This window comes from Xylocopa sonorina, chromosome 7, assembly GCF_050948175.1.
Source record: "Xylocopa sonorina isolate GNS202 chromosome 7, iyXylSono1_principal, whole genome shotgun sequence".
Lineage (NCBI taxonomy): Eukaryota > Metazoa > Arthropoda > Insecta > Hymenoptera > Apidae > Xylocopa > Xylocopa sonorina.
In genome coordinates this window covers 2,003,038-2,021,802 of record NC_135199.1, presented here as the reverse complement: position 1 = coordinate 2,021,802, position 18,765 = coordinate 2,003,038, and the positions used below count along the sequence as shown (strand labels likewise).

Below are 18,765 nucleotides of genomic sequence, written 5' to 3'. Positions count from 1 at the left end.
GCCGCCGGGTTCGTGAGACGTTGCGCTACTATCCGCCAGCCATGTATACTCTCACCACCGAAGGAACTGACTTTTACACCACTACGTTTACAGTTACCGAACGTCGTGGTGCAGCGCGACTACCATTCGCATCTGTAATATATTATATTATTCCTTCTCTATAAATCACGCCGTCTCTTAAGACGCGTTTACTGCACCGCCTTCAATTTGGGGCTACATGAAATTTATCCGTGCGCGTCCCTGGAATGGAGGCCTACTTTTTTTCGTAGATAAAATCGAATAGACAAGACATCGTGAGCAATCGTAAATGAAGAATAAGCATTAGTGTTGTGCAATTTTAGTCATTATTAGTAATCTGGGACAGCGAAATTTTGAATTGCAATAGAGGATGGTCTAGACAGGTCGATAAACTGGAAATAATGTATCAATTACTTATTGTCTCGACAAAACAATCAGGTAAATTTAGACGAAGGTAAATACGTTATTAATAGAAGGAAGTTTTGACAGAAATTAGATTAAACGTGCCGTGGTCATCGATCGTCGGGAAACTGACGTCAACGTAATCTTAAGTCGATAAATTTGTATAAAGTTCTTTAAATAATCTGCATCTCACTGCGCTTGCAAAACAGGGAAAATTACAATATTTATCAAATTTTATATCCTCTTTCTCTCCCTCCCTAACTCCCTCCCTCCCTTGCACTCTCTGAGCCAAAACCTATTACTCATAAATTTATAGTACATTTATTGACGAAGAATAGAAACGTGTTCAATTCTATTCAATTCCGGAATGAAACACAGGGGAGATTTCAAAGTTTGGTGAATGGGGTCACATTCCAAATTCCATTTAGGAAACCTAATCTTCTATCATGACGGAATAACGAAATGCGTATGAATCAATCAACGCTTAATTCCTCTGTTCGTGCACTATGATATATGTATGTACAGGTAATAGATTTAGATTTTTTAAAACGAAAATAACGAGGAAAAACGTGTTATTTAAATTTCTATAATAAAATCAGCGCGTTCGCTGATTTTACCCGTTCGAATAGTTGAAATCGGTTAAAAGGTAAAAGTTGTAAATTTTCAGCCGTGATTACCAGACGGAAACCGTGACGTTGGATCAACGTTTCCGCGACGAAGGACCATCGATGTACACAACGGAAGAAGTCTCACGTGTCGAAGGATGAAAATAAACGATCAATTCACATGGGTCCGTGGTGGAGGCCACGTAAATATACCAATGATAAGCATCCACGGATGACCTTTTCGAAACACGTCCACCGTTCTCCCCTGGCGCGCACAGGTGCGCACTTGTGAGTAGCACAGGTGTGAACGAAATATCGATTATGCAATCTCATGGCCTGCAGCCCCGTACGAACGGTAGCGCACGAATACGCGTGCATCGTCTCTGCCCTGTACGCCACCGCAGTGGGCATACACCGGCTCGAGGCCGGTCTGTCAAACAGACCTGACGTTAATTATCGCCTTAGTACCGCTCCGGCAAGCCACCACTGTCATCCACTCGACGCATATGCCACTTTTCAGATTTTCTGCGTTGCTATATTACACGCACGTTTTTTTCTGCTCTTAATTCACTTTTCTTTTCACAGATTTCCATCGAATGGTCGACGTGTTACGTATTCGACGCGATGCTTGAAGATGCGCAAGAAATCGGTCGAGGTAACGAGCGATTCGGTTTGGTAGGGGCTTCATAGAGTAACGATTTTATCGTATTTTTATAGTAATCCTTTTCCTATATTCATTCCCCTTTTAATCAACGGATAAATAAACTCTTATTAATCAAACATGTGGCCAATAAAAAAGCTGACGTTTTCTGGAATGTCTCGAAAATAAATCTGGAATATCAAATTTTGAATTAAAAATTAAATGCCATTTCCTTAGTAGTGGTTTTCTCTACTTCCTTCCTCGAATAGAAACCAAAGTTACTTCAGCTACTTTCCTAGTTGGTAGAACGTTTCACATTTGTCCGGCGTCCATTCTCGCAGCTCGTCCTACGGTATAACTTTTCCTCAATCGGGCAATTGAAATTGCACGGATCTCTCTATCTTGTTGGCAAATGAAAATCCGAGAAAGGCAACGTAGCTGGCACATTTTGCAAGTCTGGTCTGTACGTAAGTGTGTATACAGCGAATGTACTTGTACAGTTCATCGCGGGCATAACCAAAGGAACTGGGTGGTACAACTTGACGTCACACGGTATACTCGGTTGCAAAGATTCTCCGCTAGTCCAGGTAGAAATGTACGACTTACTCAAATATTGAATTCCGCGAAAATTCTCGAAAATCAGGCCACTGTGTACACGGTTCTCGTAGAATAGTAGCTTCTGTAGAAAGGCTCGTTATTACACGGGAAGAGCACTGTTCAAATTTCGACTATTAACGAAGCCGGTTCTACGCGGTTTGACTTGTTCACCTTTATCGCTTCGACGTCCTTCCGCGGGATCGTAACGAATGTTTCAATGATCCAACAAAGTAGAACGTCTGGAAGAAGTCGAGCGTCATCGAGGTCGCGCTGAATTCACTTCGAAATGTTGCTGAATTTTTAGTGGACGTGAAGACAAGCCGAACTTCTGTGAATTTTCAATCGTTACTACTATCAGGATTTTCCATTTTAAGAGGAATTCAGTACCGGGCAATAAATAATTCGTATAAATTTTTTTATATTGTACATTACTCTATAATAATAATTATTTAACATCTGATAATAAAGAACTTGTACCAAAATAATAAGACTTCATGTAAATAATGTTAATTAACACCATTTTATACATATGCCGCAAGAATATAACAATAATTAGTTACTGTAATTAATGAACGTTTCGCTAGAGAAATATACACTCAAAATGGTTCATGTATTTTAATTACTGCAATATTATAATTAGAATCTTGAATGGTCTTGAATTGTTCGCTGGTATTGAATGGTTTTTATAGAAACTCAAAGCAATATGTAATCAGAAAAAGAGGAAGAGCCAAATAAAAGCTTGAATTTCGATAGTAATTAAAATGTTTTATAGACAGAATAATGACAAAAAATTATTAGGAAGTACGGGACCAACAACTATTCCTTTGTAACAATGTTTAATCAAATTAATCAACGATCCAGTATTTTATCAAACCCGTGTGTTGGTAATTAAGTGTTAAAAGTTATTGAAAACATTGATCATCAATGTATACGTATTCTAGGAAAGTCCATTTTACTTGGTTTTTAGAGAGAGCTATAATATAACGAAATGAAAAGATGTTTTCACACGATACTGTCATTATTATGCACAGACAATTATTATACCTTTATAAACTCAAAGATTTTATATCTAAAAACGAACTTATCGAGTGTCAATTAAAGCTAATAATCAGTAAATATAATGTAATAAAGTCGGCTCTCTGTCAAATAGCTGTATTGACTTTATTATTTATTGTATTTTCATCGCGTATCGAATCATTTGATAGTTAAGTAATCTCTCTTCACTCAAATCAAATTTAATTGCTTGAGAACCTTTCGATCAATGATGCATTTTAGTTTCTATGCGCATGCGAAATCCATACTAAATAATTTACTATATTTTATTTATCTTTTTACTTATTCTTAGAGTTTGAAAGAATAAATGAATATGTATGTGTGTAATTGCAACTCATATCAATACAATTCAAACGTAATACAAAATTGACGTTCCAGTACGTCAAATTTCCAGTAGAATAGGAAGCACTGTGCACCGGCTTGGCGTTCACGTTTCACACATAAGACTTTCGCCTGTCACAATTACACATCGGTTTGTAACTCAATCGGTTTTCTCACTGCGTGAAAAATAATTGTAAATAAAATTTATCGTACACTTCTTACCATGTTAATTATCATGTCAACCAATCGTTATTCTTAATTTTTAAGGCAGTAATAAGCAAGTGTCGGGCACAAGATTCCTCCTGGTATCCGTTGTTTCGCGGTCTTGGTTGGCCCATCGGAAAGACATCGTTTACTTTCGATGGTTAATGGCCGATGACGCGGTGAATATAGCCAAGCAATCGATAATAGCCGCGGGCAAATCCCACGACAGCCCTTACGGTTATCAGTGCCACATTTTCCAACTGGTATTTCATTCAAATGCAGTAATTATTTGGAATTATTCCTCGAAACGTTGCCGCGGCATCATCTTTCGATAGTGTCGATATTAATGGCAAAGATAAATTCAATTTTATAACGGCGCCGCTAAAAGCAGGGTGACTAGACGTCATTAACATTAAGCAGGGTAGATTACGAGAAAATTATGTTTCGGGTAACACATATGCAGATGATGATGCATCACGGGTTATATCTTACTATAACTGTTCAATTATGCGATATATTATATATAATATATTCATATTATTTGACTTGTCCTTCTACACTGCTTTTCGCAAATAGTGAACAAAACTTCTCACTCGCATTTTAAATAATGTATTATTAGAGCCACGAAGAAAATAAAATAATAATTAAGTTTATTGCAAATGTTAATATCGACTGCATAGTAAGTTCTATCGCTTAAGTAATGGAATAGCTGTTTTAGACCAAATCACATAATATTATGTGATCGAAGATACAGAAATTATTACCAGGCCCATTAAAAATAAATGTAAACGTCGTGTGAACGCACGAAACGTGCAAATTAGAGAAGTTGTTGTTCCATTATATACGAACACCAGGGCTAATTATTAATCATTTTGATTAATATCAGAATCAAGCAGAAGATAGGGAAAACGCGCGAAACGATGGTCATTGAAACGTGAATAATTGCTAGTTGTACGATGAATGCGTAATGGAAGCTGTATTAATTATCATAGATAATTAACGCCACGGACAGGACACACACGCTTCGTGTTTACGAACATTTAACGTTATTAGCGTGCTAACGTTCGTCGCGTAACTTGACGAGAAGACGTGAAGACTACTGAAAATTACTTAAGTACGTGTTCGATCGTACTTTCAGATGATAGTATATATGCTTTCAAACTGTCAACTGATGGATGAATAGGAAATAGGAGGAAATAATGGCAGAGTATAACAATTGAAACTAGCGTTATTATTGTCAAAAATAATACGCTCAATGACCGTTCTATAATTTAAAGACTAAATACGGAAGACATACCCAACTCTAGTATCTCAAACTTTTTGTACGAATTTATCCGTCGTCTAAAACGGCTGGTTCGAAGCGGATGCAGCGGCGAGAATTGGATCGAAATTGACGAATAAAACGTGGAACGAAAGGGTGGCTACGGGAGAGCGGGTGACGCAGGGCGGCGGAAAAAATCGCTGGAAGGAGCGATTACATCGGATCCGCGTTACCTGCCGTAACACTACGGCTGTAATCTCATTCAACCACTCGGCTCGCGGAGACGGTTTTTATCCTATTACGTGACATGAATAAACTAAAAAGCATGAAGTCCGCGACACGGCAAGGCAGAGTGTTCTCGCCCTATGGTACGGAAAGGACCGGTTTGCGGAGAGTGGGTTCCGTGCTCTGCGAGTGGATACGTTCGACGGGACGATTCGACCGACCTGTCGGAAATAAAAGATGGTATGCGCCAACGGCGACGGGACCTGGTTCCGATTGATTCCGTTTGGGTAGCTTACGGTGCTACTTCGCTGTACGGCGCTGGTACGGCCGTGAAACGAGTACCGCCATCGACACGGATGACCGAACGTTCTACCGTCCAACGTTCGCCGATGAATCGCGACGCTTTCAGGGACTGTCGGGAGTCGATGCCACGCGGAGTAGAGCACCCCAGTTGGTCTTGAACCGCATAAAAGCTGGCTTTCCCGTTAACACTGTTCTCGACACTGCTCTACTAATGGTGGTGGGGGGGGGGGGGGGGGGGAGGGGAGAAACTCATGTTATACTAATTTCTTTTAATATGTCAAAAATTATATTACCAGTTGTATGATTAAATTGTTACTCGCGTAAGATAAGGCGTGGAAATTATCCTACAACGAGTCTTAAAGAGATATTCCATCGAGAGGATCGGAACCGTCAGTGTTAGCGGTGGGTAGCCACGTTAAGCGTCGGTAAGATAAACGACGGATGTACGAAATGTGTGATACATGTGACAGAGGAAACCTGCGGCGAATGAAAATGGATGACGCGAACTTTCAATGTCTGTTTTTATCGCGGTCCTACGCTCTCCAAACGTATATTAGACTACTTCTTTCAGCCAGTAACCACCGGCCTTCATGTATAATATAATGTATCGTCCCTTATAGACTTCAATCGCGGTCTTTTGATACACGTGGACCACTCGGACAGATTTCTATTACAACCCGCGACGGAATAATAATAAAACGAGACCGATCGTATGCCGCGATGAAAGCTTAATTAAGCTTTAAATACAATAATAATAACTGTCTGTCGCTTATAATTCGATGCAAGGAGAGTTTAAAATGTGGAATTGGAGATTGATGAAATTTCATGATAAAATTAAGGAGGGATATTGCCTCGTATTTTAAACATGTTAAAACAATCGAGAAATTTAATTATACAACACTTAATATAATAGCATAACTTGGCATTGTTTGACACAATTTTGTGTCCTTACTTGTGCAAGTGAACACATTCGTATCGAATAAGCGATTAATTTGTCGTTATTTTAAGACATGATGATAGGTTCGATCACACGAATGTAAATTTTAGCCAAATTGAACGTAAAAGAGTAAAAGCAATAGCGATTGATCGATGTAAAAAATCTTTTATGTAAACTCTCCCATAAAATATCGAAATCCCGGATATCCACCACCGATCACGGTACAATTGAATCAGCTAGCGAAAGCCCCCTTCGAGAAGGATATCTTTTATTAGAACATCGAATCCTCGTCGGTCCATCCCCTTGGTATCTCGCAACCGCGACGATGACGGATACCGAAAGTGCAAGTAAAGGCGGCATAAAACGATGATTCGATTACTCACCGTGGGATTGGGCATGCAACGTCGCGGCGGTGGCGGCATGGGATCCGGTGCGGGACGATAAGGCGGCGGCGAATACCTTCCCGAAGGGAAACAGCCCGGGGCAGTGATCGGTGCCCCGTGGAGTCCCTTACTCCCCATCATCTTGTCCGGCGAGTACATCATCTTGCAGCCAGTCAAGCCTAAGCTGCCTGGCTCAGACCTAAACCAGTGGTGTACTGGCACCCTCAAACGGAACGATACCAGCAGCAGCGGCCGCGGTTCTGCTTCGCGTCAGTGTTCGCAGTTCGCATCTGTCTGACAAAAATGATCGATGTCCTCTGAACATCTACTATCTAGTCCGCGGTAGTTTCCACCTTCACTTTCACCAGATCGTTCGAACCGAGACGCACAGCCGATACCAAACGACAGGGCACAGTGTTACTTTTTTCTTTCCTCTCTAGTATATACTCGATCTCAACACTCTTCTTGTACCAAGCTACCACCCATCCTTATCCTCAAGCGGATCATCGACTAGTCCGCCGATTTGCCTACGGTCGATCGAAGACATCGCGGTTCCCTTCGCATGTCCGCAAACTACCGCGCGCACAATGGCTGGACTTAGCCGCACGGTTTCGTTCTATATCTGAACCATGGCGACGATCGAACTTTCCTACTCGTCTGGGCGGACGACTCTGTCGATCTCGCGCGACGCACAATAGAAACGTACGTCCGGGGGTGTAGGAGTAGCGCGGTATTTCTCGAACCGCGTGAATAAATAATTTCCTATCGGAGAGCAGCTGATTTCGTACAAGTCCACTGACAACCACCACCAAGGAACCACCACCAAGGTGGTGTGAATAGGAACGGCGAGCGATCGAGCGATCGAACGATACTCGTCGCGATGTCTCGTACCCGATCACTGGACGAACATCCGCTGCCAGTTCCAAATGGAAAAAGAGTCAACTGTCCACCGTTAAGTTGTTGCGATTCAACCACAACCTAGACCACCGTACGTACGCGGATGTTGCCCCGGAGCTGTGCACTTTTTGGCGCTGACTAACCGGCGAAGAGTGTTCAGCGGATGAACTCTTCCACAGGGGGATGGAGGGAATGAACGACGAGGAGGGAAACGACGGGGCAGGGGATGGCCGATGATCCAGGAGATTCGCGGAGCGGCGCGTGCTCACAACCAAAGGGGTTGTTCGCCACGGGGTGAGCCGAGAACAACCGTAACGGAGGGGTAAGTCGCGCATAGGCGGGGTCTATGTTGATCACGCTTGCGCCCCTACCGCGATTCCTGTCGGCCATCTTTACCATTGCTATCGCGCTCGGCATGGGTGTCGCCAACCACGACCACCCGTTAGTCCATCCTTCCTACATTCTACCCACCCTCTTCCCTCCTAACAACCCCAGTTTCCTTCTCCATCCACCGCGGTTCCATCTTCTCTCCCTTTTTTCATCCCCGTCAGCCCCACCAACGTCTGTTACACGCCCTTCCAAGCCAAGCTCGAGCCACCCCCGCGTCTCTGCCGAACCTTGCCCCGCGCAACCTTGTCTCCTCGAAGACGCCTCGTGTTCGTCTACCTACTTTTCTTCCCTCGCGCCGTGCTTTCTCTGCTGCCACCGCGAAATCTCTCGCCCGGCTGTCGCCGCTACTGCCGCTGGATCAGTAGCTGCGTCGTAAACTGATCAGCCGCACAGCCGATCGGTCTTAACACCAAGGTCGCTGCTACTGACGCTATTGCTACCGATTTTGATCCGACACCTCACGCTCGTCATTTATCATACGTGTTTCCAAAAATCGTGCGTATTGTGCCTCGTTTGCGCCGCATTTTTTCTGCATGCAAAACCAACTCATCGAACCGAAACCCCGAGAATTTTTTCATTCGATTGGATCGTAGAATCATATATTACGTTGGAACTAGCATACTGACGATTAAAGTGTCGTAATGAACAGATTAACGTTATACGCATAGTCAGATGACTCTACCTATAGTTCTAAAGGAAACACTAACGGGGTGAGTTGAAATTGACTAATATTAATTGATAATTAACATTTCTTTTAAAATCGTACTAAATCTAACGAAAAATTGTAAAAGGGAAAAAGTGTGGAATATTAATTGATTATTCAATCAATTATATATTTCTGTTTCTCCAAATTAGGTACTCGCTCAATTAAATTTAACAAATCATTTTAGATTGCCGTCTACATAATTAATGTCATATTATCGGGAAGTAAAATTAATAATTACGCGCGTGTTATTCGTATTACATTCATTCGAAATATTGGTATTTTAACAAAGAAAATAGCTAATTTGTTTAATATAATTAAAAGAAAGGTTGAATACATTACGTACGATGGTGTTTAACCCGTGTCGTTTTAAATAATTATTCTATTTAAAACGGATTCCTTTTTTATACGGCGCGTAAACAATGGTATTTGAATGTGTATGATGCGGCTACCGGAAATATATATTAGGATAATTCAATACCGTTACAGGAATTACCTAAAAGAGCCGAGTAGTGTCATCATGAAAATTGTTCATACAATGAAAATTGCATAGTTTTGTACAATTTTTATTAAAGGGTATAAAAAACGTATATACAAAAGTATTTTTCAAGTATCAATTTTGATTGGATGTAATATATATGGCGACGCATGGCAACGATCTTCGCATGTACGTTGAAAATACTGAGAGACAATCGGAAGTATTTTAACGATCAGCTGTGCTGCTATTTGATCGGTCGTGTCTTCGTAGTAAGTGCAGATTTGTGTGAGCTATTTCATAATGAATTTTTAAGGTGTCATGGACCCTTCGTAACCCAGATCCCCTCTGTTGCTCCCACAAGGCTCCAGGACTTTCGTCGATCCAATAAACGAATAAAGCCGTTTCACGCTATTCTTGACTCCCGGATTCCAATCCAACTGACCAACACAAAAGTTGATTTCGCCGTTCTTTTATCTCCGGCTGTTCTTTTCTGGAGATTTTTAAACGTAACACGAACTCTTAGTTGCGAAGTAATACGAACTCTTATAATTTTTCATTTGATAAAGTCGAAGAAAATCACCTGTCAGAAATGTACCATCGGATGAATAATTATACGATACAGTTTTTAATGAAAAGAAAGAAAAAAGAAGTAGAAAAGAAGACAACGCATCCATCTTGCAAGTGAATACTAACCAATCTAAGAAACAGTCTGATTGCAAGAACACAACAGGTTCATCTGTTGTGGACGAAAGGGGACAATCGTTCGTCTGGTGGAAAAAGGAGGATCGAGGAAGAATAGGAAGAGTGGCGGGCAGTGTGGTTGCGCGACTAGGCGGGTCAGCGTAAAGAAGACGAAAAGGACAGGGCAGCGGATACAACACGGGATGTAACCGCGCACGATGGAAGAGGATGCGGTGAAACGTAAAGCGGCGCGGAAAGGCAAGGAATGGGGTATGGGGTGGGTGGTGGGTATGGTTGCGAGTTTGGCGGCAGTCGTTTTCCGAGGGATGTTGGGCGGAAGGTTCCCGCGGGGCCTGTGTTATCGCCTCGGCAGGATGACCAGCCCGCGGTATCAAATATTAAACCTACTTGCACCGGCAGCCTATCCTCGACAAGGTATCCAAACCTTCCCTCCGACCAGATCCCTCCGCGAGCCCCTCGTCCACGTGCCACCACCAGCTCGCCACCGCTGTCTACCATCAAAACCTACGCCTAGTAGGTTTACTGCCACGTCTCGATCTCTCCGGTTCTGTCCGTGATGCTTAGGCTGTTTCCCAAGGTTGCTCGGAGCAACGATGGGACGCGGTACGCGGCCGGCCACCACCGACATCGTCCGTTCCATCTTTCTAAGCTAGAAAAATCGAAGAATGCTAACTCTTCTGCGAGATTCTTCGAATTTCTCATTCTCTTCCCAATAGGCCTGCTGGGAGAAAGAGAAAGGGTGATCCACCACCATGAACGTCCACATTGAGTCCTTGGGACAGCACCTACATTCGTCACTGATTAACAAGTCCGTTACTTTGCAGCACAGTTGCTGCGAAACAGTTTTAGAGGGAGTATATGATCGAACGGTATTTTTCTACATATTTCTGACAAGCTGGTAAACGGAAATGTGTTGCATTTTCCATTAAAAGGGAGTGAACCGAACACGTATAATCATGCCTATTGTCGATTGTAAGCTGCAGCCACAGCCCCGTTCCGATGAAGGTAGTAATTAGATTAGAGGAGTTGTCCGGTGCAGTTGTTCAGAAATGGGGTAAATGAAAGTTAACCTGGAATTACGTGGCACATTATTCCTGTAACTAATGTAATAAGACGGTGTATTCGACGGTCCGTCAGGACGCAATATGGATACATGGTATATTCGTAGAGCGCACGCGTGACTACCCACCGTCAGAACCTGCATTGTCAAATGTAGATTATTCTTATATACCAGACAAAAAATGGACGACTTATTTTTAAATACTCTTATCAGCGATTACTATTGAACACATTAAATTAAATGCGTGAAAATGACACTTGATTACTCTTTTTTGTTTTGTTTTGTTTTTTTTCTTTTTTTTTTTACAATTCAAATTCAAACGCAAGATTATCAAACTCGCAGTGTTACCCCGCGCGAAATTGATATGGTAGTCCTTATGAATTCATGCATGCAATTCGAAAGAAAGAAAAGTATAACAAAAAGGTTGGGGCTGTTTCAAAATTCTCTGCATGCTACACGCTGGTGCTTGAATATTTAAGGGAATAAGTGTATGACGGAAATATGAACATACAAGTACTAGTTCCGCACAATGTACGAAATACCTGCACGTTCGCATACTTGATTTTCACTGAAATTTTCCATCTTAATCGATAATGTTAATACGACTCAACTGCATACGTAAGAATGTTCGTCCATCATTTTTCCGAGAGCATTTCTTTTCCTATCATTCTTTACTATATATTATTCTTTTCCTAACATTCTTTTATTATACATATCATTTTTGCTATATATTATAACATTAATTTAAAAAATTACAAATATACCGGCAAAAATTGTAAGGTCTTATAAAGTAAGTTGAAAATGAACCAGGGGAGTGGATAAAGGGGATGTAAAATGCAGAAACGTAGGTATAATACAATATAATTAAGAATGGTGTATTTGCGAAAAAAATTGATGTATATTGTGAGAAGAAGATCGAAATGAATTTCATGAAACGTTCCGTTATCGGCTCGACGCGGTTCCGTCGTCGATTTAAACTTCGGGATGGCTCGTGCCACTGTCATTTTTCCACCGACGAGGCTTTCACGCATGGCATTCTCTCTTGTTCCCGCTCACTCGATTTCTCATTTATTCAAGCGCCGTTCATTCACCTGCTCCTGAATAAAAAAGTCGAGTAAAGAGTTCCGCGCCATTTTCGTCAACGACAGATTACATTCGTTGCGCAAATCTCGAATCTCTATCGCATACAATAAGAATGACAGTTGATGCAAAGAGGGTAGGTTTTTAACTCCATTTTTCACGCATCGAGAAAAATGTATTATTATCTTACGTTACAGAAATGTTTAAAATGTTTCTTACCGAGATTTAAGGAATAAATAGTTTAATGGTAAATTAATCTACTTACTTTTGGTATAGTTTCTCAGAAACAAATAATCACCCGTGAAACTGCACCATCATGCAGCTCTTTATTGGGCTGATATTCTTCGTAAGTTTGGTCGCAGTTGTTCATAAGTTCAAAACTTATTAAAGTCTTAAGATTTGCCCGTCAGAAGACTTTCTCTCCGTGAGAATCGGATTTACAAAGTTTTTTTTAAAGACAAAACTTTCGATACACTTTATTCAACGTATTTTATTTTAAGTTTCAGTCGCGAGATCACTTTTGTATATTTACATTTAAAACGTGTTCTGTACTATATAAATTATTAATAACTCATAGTATAACTTATTTCTACGTTCGATAAACATTATAAGTAACATATGTTGGTATAGATTACACAATTTATATCATTATACGCTAATATTCTTGAAATAGTAGAAGATTTTAATCAAAACTGTTAATTAGTTTAACTAGAAACTAAATGACTCGTGACAATTTTTAATTTGAAGCGAACACAGGTTGGTCGGACTGTTTTAAAATGAAACGCATTTGGTAGATATTACAAAATGATAATAATCATGGCAATAATGGTATGTTATGACGGGTGTGCATTTGATGGGCGTATTGGTTTCGAGCGTGATTTGTGGCCAATGAAACGACAGCAATAAGGTATTTTCTGTAACGCGCACCACGAACAAAGTAACGAGTGGACCCATGCCCAAGGGACCACGATCTATAGAACATTGATAGGTATTTAAAGTTAAAGTGTTAAACTGAAATATTTGTTTCGTGAAACGAATCGGACGAGTAGGTTGTGTGGCTTTCAAAATCCTCTGACCCAAATACTCGGAAACTATTATGAAGACACTTAAAGAGGTCGATGTTTAAAATGAGCATTTACATGAACGTCTACTGTACAAAGTGACATGCAAAATCTATATCTATCGGAGCTTGCGAATACATGATAAATTCCTCCACGAGGACAAAGCATCCGGGGGAACGATTCCGCGATCGACGCGGCCAGAAAATTGATTCACAACGTGGAATCATGACCCCCGGATACCTGGATTCGTTCGCGTGCGTATAACAACCCGGACGTCGTTGAAAATCTATGAAAATCCAGGGCCAAGTTCCATTCCTGATGCCTGGTGCAATATTAATAAACCGTACCAATCACCGTGGCTCAATTCCACGTTTAAATCCACCGGTATAGGCCATAGATTACAGTAATTGAGGCCGGAAGGTAGCGAAACGAAACGGGGCTGCCTAGAGTGAAACAGAGAGGGAGAATAGAAAAAGGAAAAAAAAAGAAAAAAAAAGAAAAGCAAGAACCGGTAAAGGCAACGGAAGATAGGTAGGACGAGGGGTTCGGCGAAGTCGAAGGGGGAGCGAAGTTGGAAGGAAAGGAACGTGGCGTTCCGGTGGTTCGGAAGACGAAAAGAATCCACGGGAGAAAACGGCCGCGGCGCGGTTCGGCGCGGTTCGGCGTGGTCGGATCTTGGGCCGAGAGGGTGTAGTAGCGGTAGGGCGCGCGCGGAAACGTAGGACCACGTTCCACCATACAATACAGACATCCACGTAGAAGAGCACGTAAAAGGGTGGCCGGGCGTGATCGCGTGTGCGCACGGCCACTCATACATCCTCCTCCCTCGTGGCACACGGTAGCGGCCACGCTTTCACATGTACGATCACGCAGACAGGGATACGGACACACCGACGCATAGATTGCATACTTATGCCGGCGCTGTGCACATAAAGTTAGGGCTGCCGCGCGCTCTCCTTCGCTGCCGCACAAGAATAAGAAACACGGTAGCATACATAAACAAGGAGGTTGGGGATGCAGCAATTTAAAACGTACCCCGGAATTCCTCCCAGCGGGGTCGTAGAGCGGCCCTCTATATTACGAATTCCTCCCTTCCTACCCGTGAACGCCCGCACACCCTCCCTCTCCTACTCCCGCCACCTTTTCCCACCAGCCTCTCGCCGCTTTGTGTGTCCCCTTGCATCTTGCCGGGGAATTTCGGCCGTATAAAGTGGGTCTACGAGCAGCCGTGTGTATTAGCGGCCACCTTTCGGTGGAAATCGAGCCATCCTGCCGAGAAACTGGGTTTCGATAATCTGCAATCTGTAGCCGGTTTCGACGCAAACGTCTGACGTGATCTCGACTTCTATTATTCTTGCCTTCTACGGACAAGAACCGCAGATATAAAAGATACATTTCTACGATCATCTTTGTACATATCTTACGATAAAGATCCCTACTTCTAAACGAGCCGGAACATCCCCATAAATCGATCTCTGCCCCCGAGAACGAGGCGACGATCAATCCGACGAGTGTCACGAACTTAGTTAAAGGGAACACAGGCCTCTTCGAGCCGAGTATCCGGGAAAGTTCCCTCGGAATGGCTAATCAGTTTCTTTTCGTCTCCGACCAACAACGAGCGTGTCCCGAAGTTTCACGCGAGAAGACTTAATCAGGCCGGGAGGGGGGGGGGGGGGTGGCTTCGCCCGGAAAGTTATCCCGTCAGCGTGGAAGTTCGAATCCTTCCGGGTTTAATGCCTATTATGCAGATCAGCGCGCGGCCAACGCGCGGCTAAGTCAAATAGCGTTAACAATGGAGAATCTGCAAGTTGCTTCATCGTTGCGAATCGAGCGATTGGCTGTTTGAACGGCCGGGTGTCGCCTCGGGCGGCACTGTTTGCAGACATAAGGGAGCGTACAGCGCGGGCTGAACGGCCGCGAGACGGGGGAGGGTGGTTCAATTGGTGGCGGCAATCCTGGTAATGTACCCGTGGGGCTCTGTCAAAGTGCTCTCCAGAAGAGAACGATGTTGCATTCAGCATTCGAAAAGTTCATTCTTGTCGAAAGTGTCCTACCGTAGAGGGCACCGAATACTTGGATTTACTTCGGAGTACATCCGATTTCTCTTGGCAACATTAAACGTTTGTGAAAACAAGTAGGCAGCCAGGATATTATACGGAATAGATTGTCAAATATGTCTTTCGACGTTAAGTAAATTTCTTTAAAAAATACAAACGTTTTAAAGGATCACAGAATCTAATTACGCGTTGCTCGAAATAAACCTGTGCAACGTTTAAAACAGCAAAGAGGGTAGCGGCGACAGCAGCGGGCAAGGAGAGCCTAAACCGTGAACCTTTATCAAAGAGGTGGCCGCATCCCCGATAAGTTGTTCGGTCTTTTCACACCTCCATACCCAGGGACTTAAGTTTAAAAACCGGCGGCTAAATAATGTATATCACAGCGGCAACAGCGGACGATAAAACAGTTATAAAAACACCGGCAACTGCGTTAGGATCAATTATTTAAGATGTACAGCTCCGTAAAGAGAGAGTAGACCAGTCGTAAAGGGGGCGGAAGAAAGTAACGCTTCTAGGACGGACCGGAAGTATGGCGGAACGCGAGGGGTCGAGAGGGTGAGGGGTATGCGGTGGGTGAAGTTGGCCATCGCGGGAGTTATAAAGGTTGCAGTTAAAAGTTGCTTGAATTATCAAGGGACTGACTGCCTCGAGACGGCGGCGGCCGTTACTTTTGAGCTGTTGCGTATTGGAATTTGTACGTGAAAGTTTCCGTCACCTTGCCGGCGTGATCAAATTATCGGCTAACGGATAGGAAAAAATCCGATATCGCTCAAGGTGAAATTAGACGAATCAGTTCTCGCGGTTCGTTCGACGAAATTCAGACTAACACCAGAAATATATTATAATGCGCCGATTGGAAATTAGAGCGTCCTTTAGAGATCGGTAATTACCGATTTCATTTGATGTTGCTACTCGCATTCTAATTAAATAACCTAAACAATCGAGGCTTGATTTAGCGCTTGATTTAACTGCCTTGTTGGGAATTTCTAACGATTCCCTTTGAAATACGTTTCTTAAATGATACTGACTTCAAAGCGAACACCAGAAATTGCCAATGCCTTTCACGGCGATTTAATCTGAGCAAGTTTAATGCAATAACTATTAAAATAGTATAAAGCATATTTAATAAGGGTACAGTACTTATGGCTGCTGATTTTGTCGACGAGGATTTCATTAGAGAGGACGCCAACGATTATGACGTTATAATAATAGGAGCGGGGTTAGCCGGGCTTACATGCGCATATAATATCCTGAAGAAAGAAATTGGGTTAGATGTGTTAATCATCGAGGCAAATAGTAATTATTTTTGTTCATTAAAAAAGTACTACCTTTAATTATTTCGCTCATTGTTATTTTTAAGATGAATTTTCATTTACTTTACTTATATCCATCGAATTAGGCGAAATAGGAGGTCGTGTTCTATCAAATAACTTCAGCGACACTTATCACGCTAATTTCTTGCAAAAGCATGTGACAGATCTAGTGAACAGGTTGAATTTAAAAATTGATCGAAGATCTAACGCGAAGGCGAGAAGAAAAATACTTTACACAAAGGGGAAGCCTTTACGAAGCTTACCTAAATTTTATGGAGCCGAAGTTCATCATTTTCTGCGGACTGTAATATCAATTGAACCTTTTCCCCTTATTTCAATATTTTTTTTTTAATGATTTAGTTTGCTTTTTTCTCAGGTTGAAAGGATTGTGTCAAATCCTAGATTTAGCAGCTACGCTGAACACGAAGATGCAAAAGATTTCGCTGAAACAAGCGTTGAACAATTTCTTCGTAAAATCGTGCATTTGCCCTGTGCACGATCATTGTGTCGATCACTTATTTGCAGTACATGCGGTAAATTTGTTTATATACAACATGTAACAGAAATTTCTGAATTAAATTTCATTCTCTCTTTCTGCGCAATTTACCATATGCATGCACACGTGCAATTCTTCGCAGCTATACGAAATCTCCGAAATATATCCACCCTCTGGTTTTTCGTTATGTTGCACGGTGCATCTGGTCTTCTAAATCGATTGAGAACAATGACGGGCGATACTAATCGATATTTTATACACGTATGTACACGTATGGATCCTTTAGAATGTTTATCATAATAATAATAGGCGAAACTTTGTTAAAATTAAATTCATGCCATTTATTAATAGACATTTATACTATAGGGTGGTATGATAAAGATTACGCGTGAGTTATTAAAATTTATTTTACGTCAACAAGGAGAAATAAGACATATAGAACCAGTGAGTAAGATTTCATTCAACGATTACCGAGCGTATGTGTCGACAGGAAAAAATCTCTTTAGGTATTACATCGCAACAATCTTTATCTAATTGACGTACCACATGGAAATATGGCTGATATCATTTTTTTGTAGATGCGAATTCGTAGTTTTAGCGACACCTCCATCGATGCAGAATCGTATCATTATCGAACCGTCTGAATGTACAATAAACAACGAGACGTTATATACACCAGCAGAAAATGTGTTCTTTAATGTTGTTTACGAACAATCAGTGTGCCGTGACAACTCTGTGAAAGACATATTAACCACATGGGACTCTAATAATAATTTAAATATCTTATACGATGCAACTCACGGCAATCGGAGGAAAGTTGTGTTCGCTGGATTTCTTGACGAACCTAATCTCGCGCAAACTCAGAAACACGGGTTGTTCGATACGTTAAGCGATTGTTACAAAAATGACGACTCTCTCAAGTATTTGCAGTATAAAGAATATGATCAGTCATTGATAGATGACGAAGTAAAAGTTGGTTGCCCTATGAGTGCTATGAAACCCACTTCCATCGGTAATCATGTTAATTGCACAGGAAAATCTTATGGAAGGTATGAAACTTCTTAAATATCAATCGAAACGAATTAATACATTCATATAAATACGAAAACAAAAATTTATTAATCATTAACTTATCGCTTTTTAAGGATTTTCTTCGCTTCGAGCGAATATGCTACCAACTGGCCAGGGACCATAGATGGTGCAATTCAGGCGGGTGAAAACACAGCCTACGCCATTTTGTTGCGAATTAGACCACAAGCACTCACGTTCCATGAGATGTCCAAAATCGGGTATTAATAAATTAATAAAACCATAGGTATTTTTTTTTAAACTACAATTCCAACACTTGGTACGAAGTTTACTGTTCAAACTTGAATTGTCATTTTACGTTCAACGCCCCTGCATCTTTTAATTGTTTAATAATTTTAATCTTACAGAAGCACAGATACTGGGGCGAAGGCATCAAGAAGGGATCCACCAGTACCTTTCAAAATATGTATTTTACAATACCTTGGAATACTTGTGAACGTAGCTGTTTTCGTATCATTCTTAAAGGTTGCCTATGATTAATATATCGTAA

The 18,765-nt window shown here is 41.7% G+C and overlaps 1 protein-coding gene across 2 annotated transcripts in view; it reads right to left on the bottom strand.

The window, feature by feature from the left end:
- Positions 1 to 7,316, bottom strand: part of Acj6 (abnormal chemosensory protein 6) — a 33,177-nt gene extending 25,861 nt beyond the window's left edge. For both annotated transcript variants that reach the window (XM_076897802.1, XM_076897803.1), the window contains exon 1: positions 6,950 to 7,316. In XM_076897802.1, coding sequence (XP_076753917.1) covers positions 6,950 to 7,111 — 162 coding nt within the window. In that variant the 5' untranslated portion in view covers positions 7,112 to 7,316. The remainder of the gene's footprint in view (positions 1 to 6,949) is intronic.
- Positions 7,317 to 18,765: the final 11,449 nt, after the last annotated feature.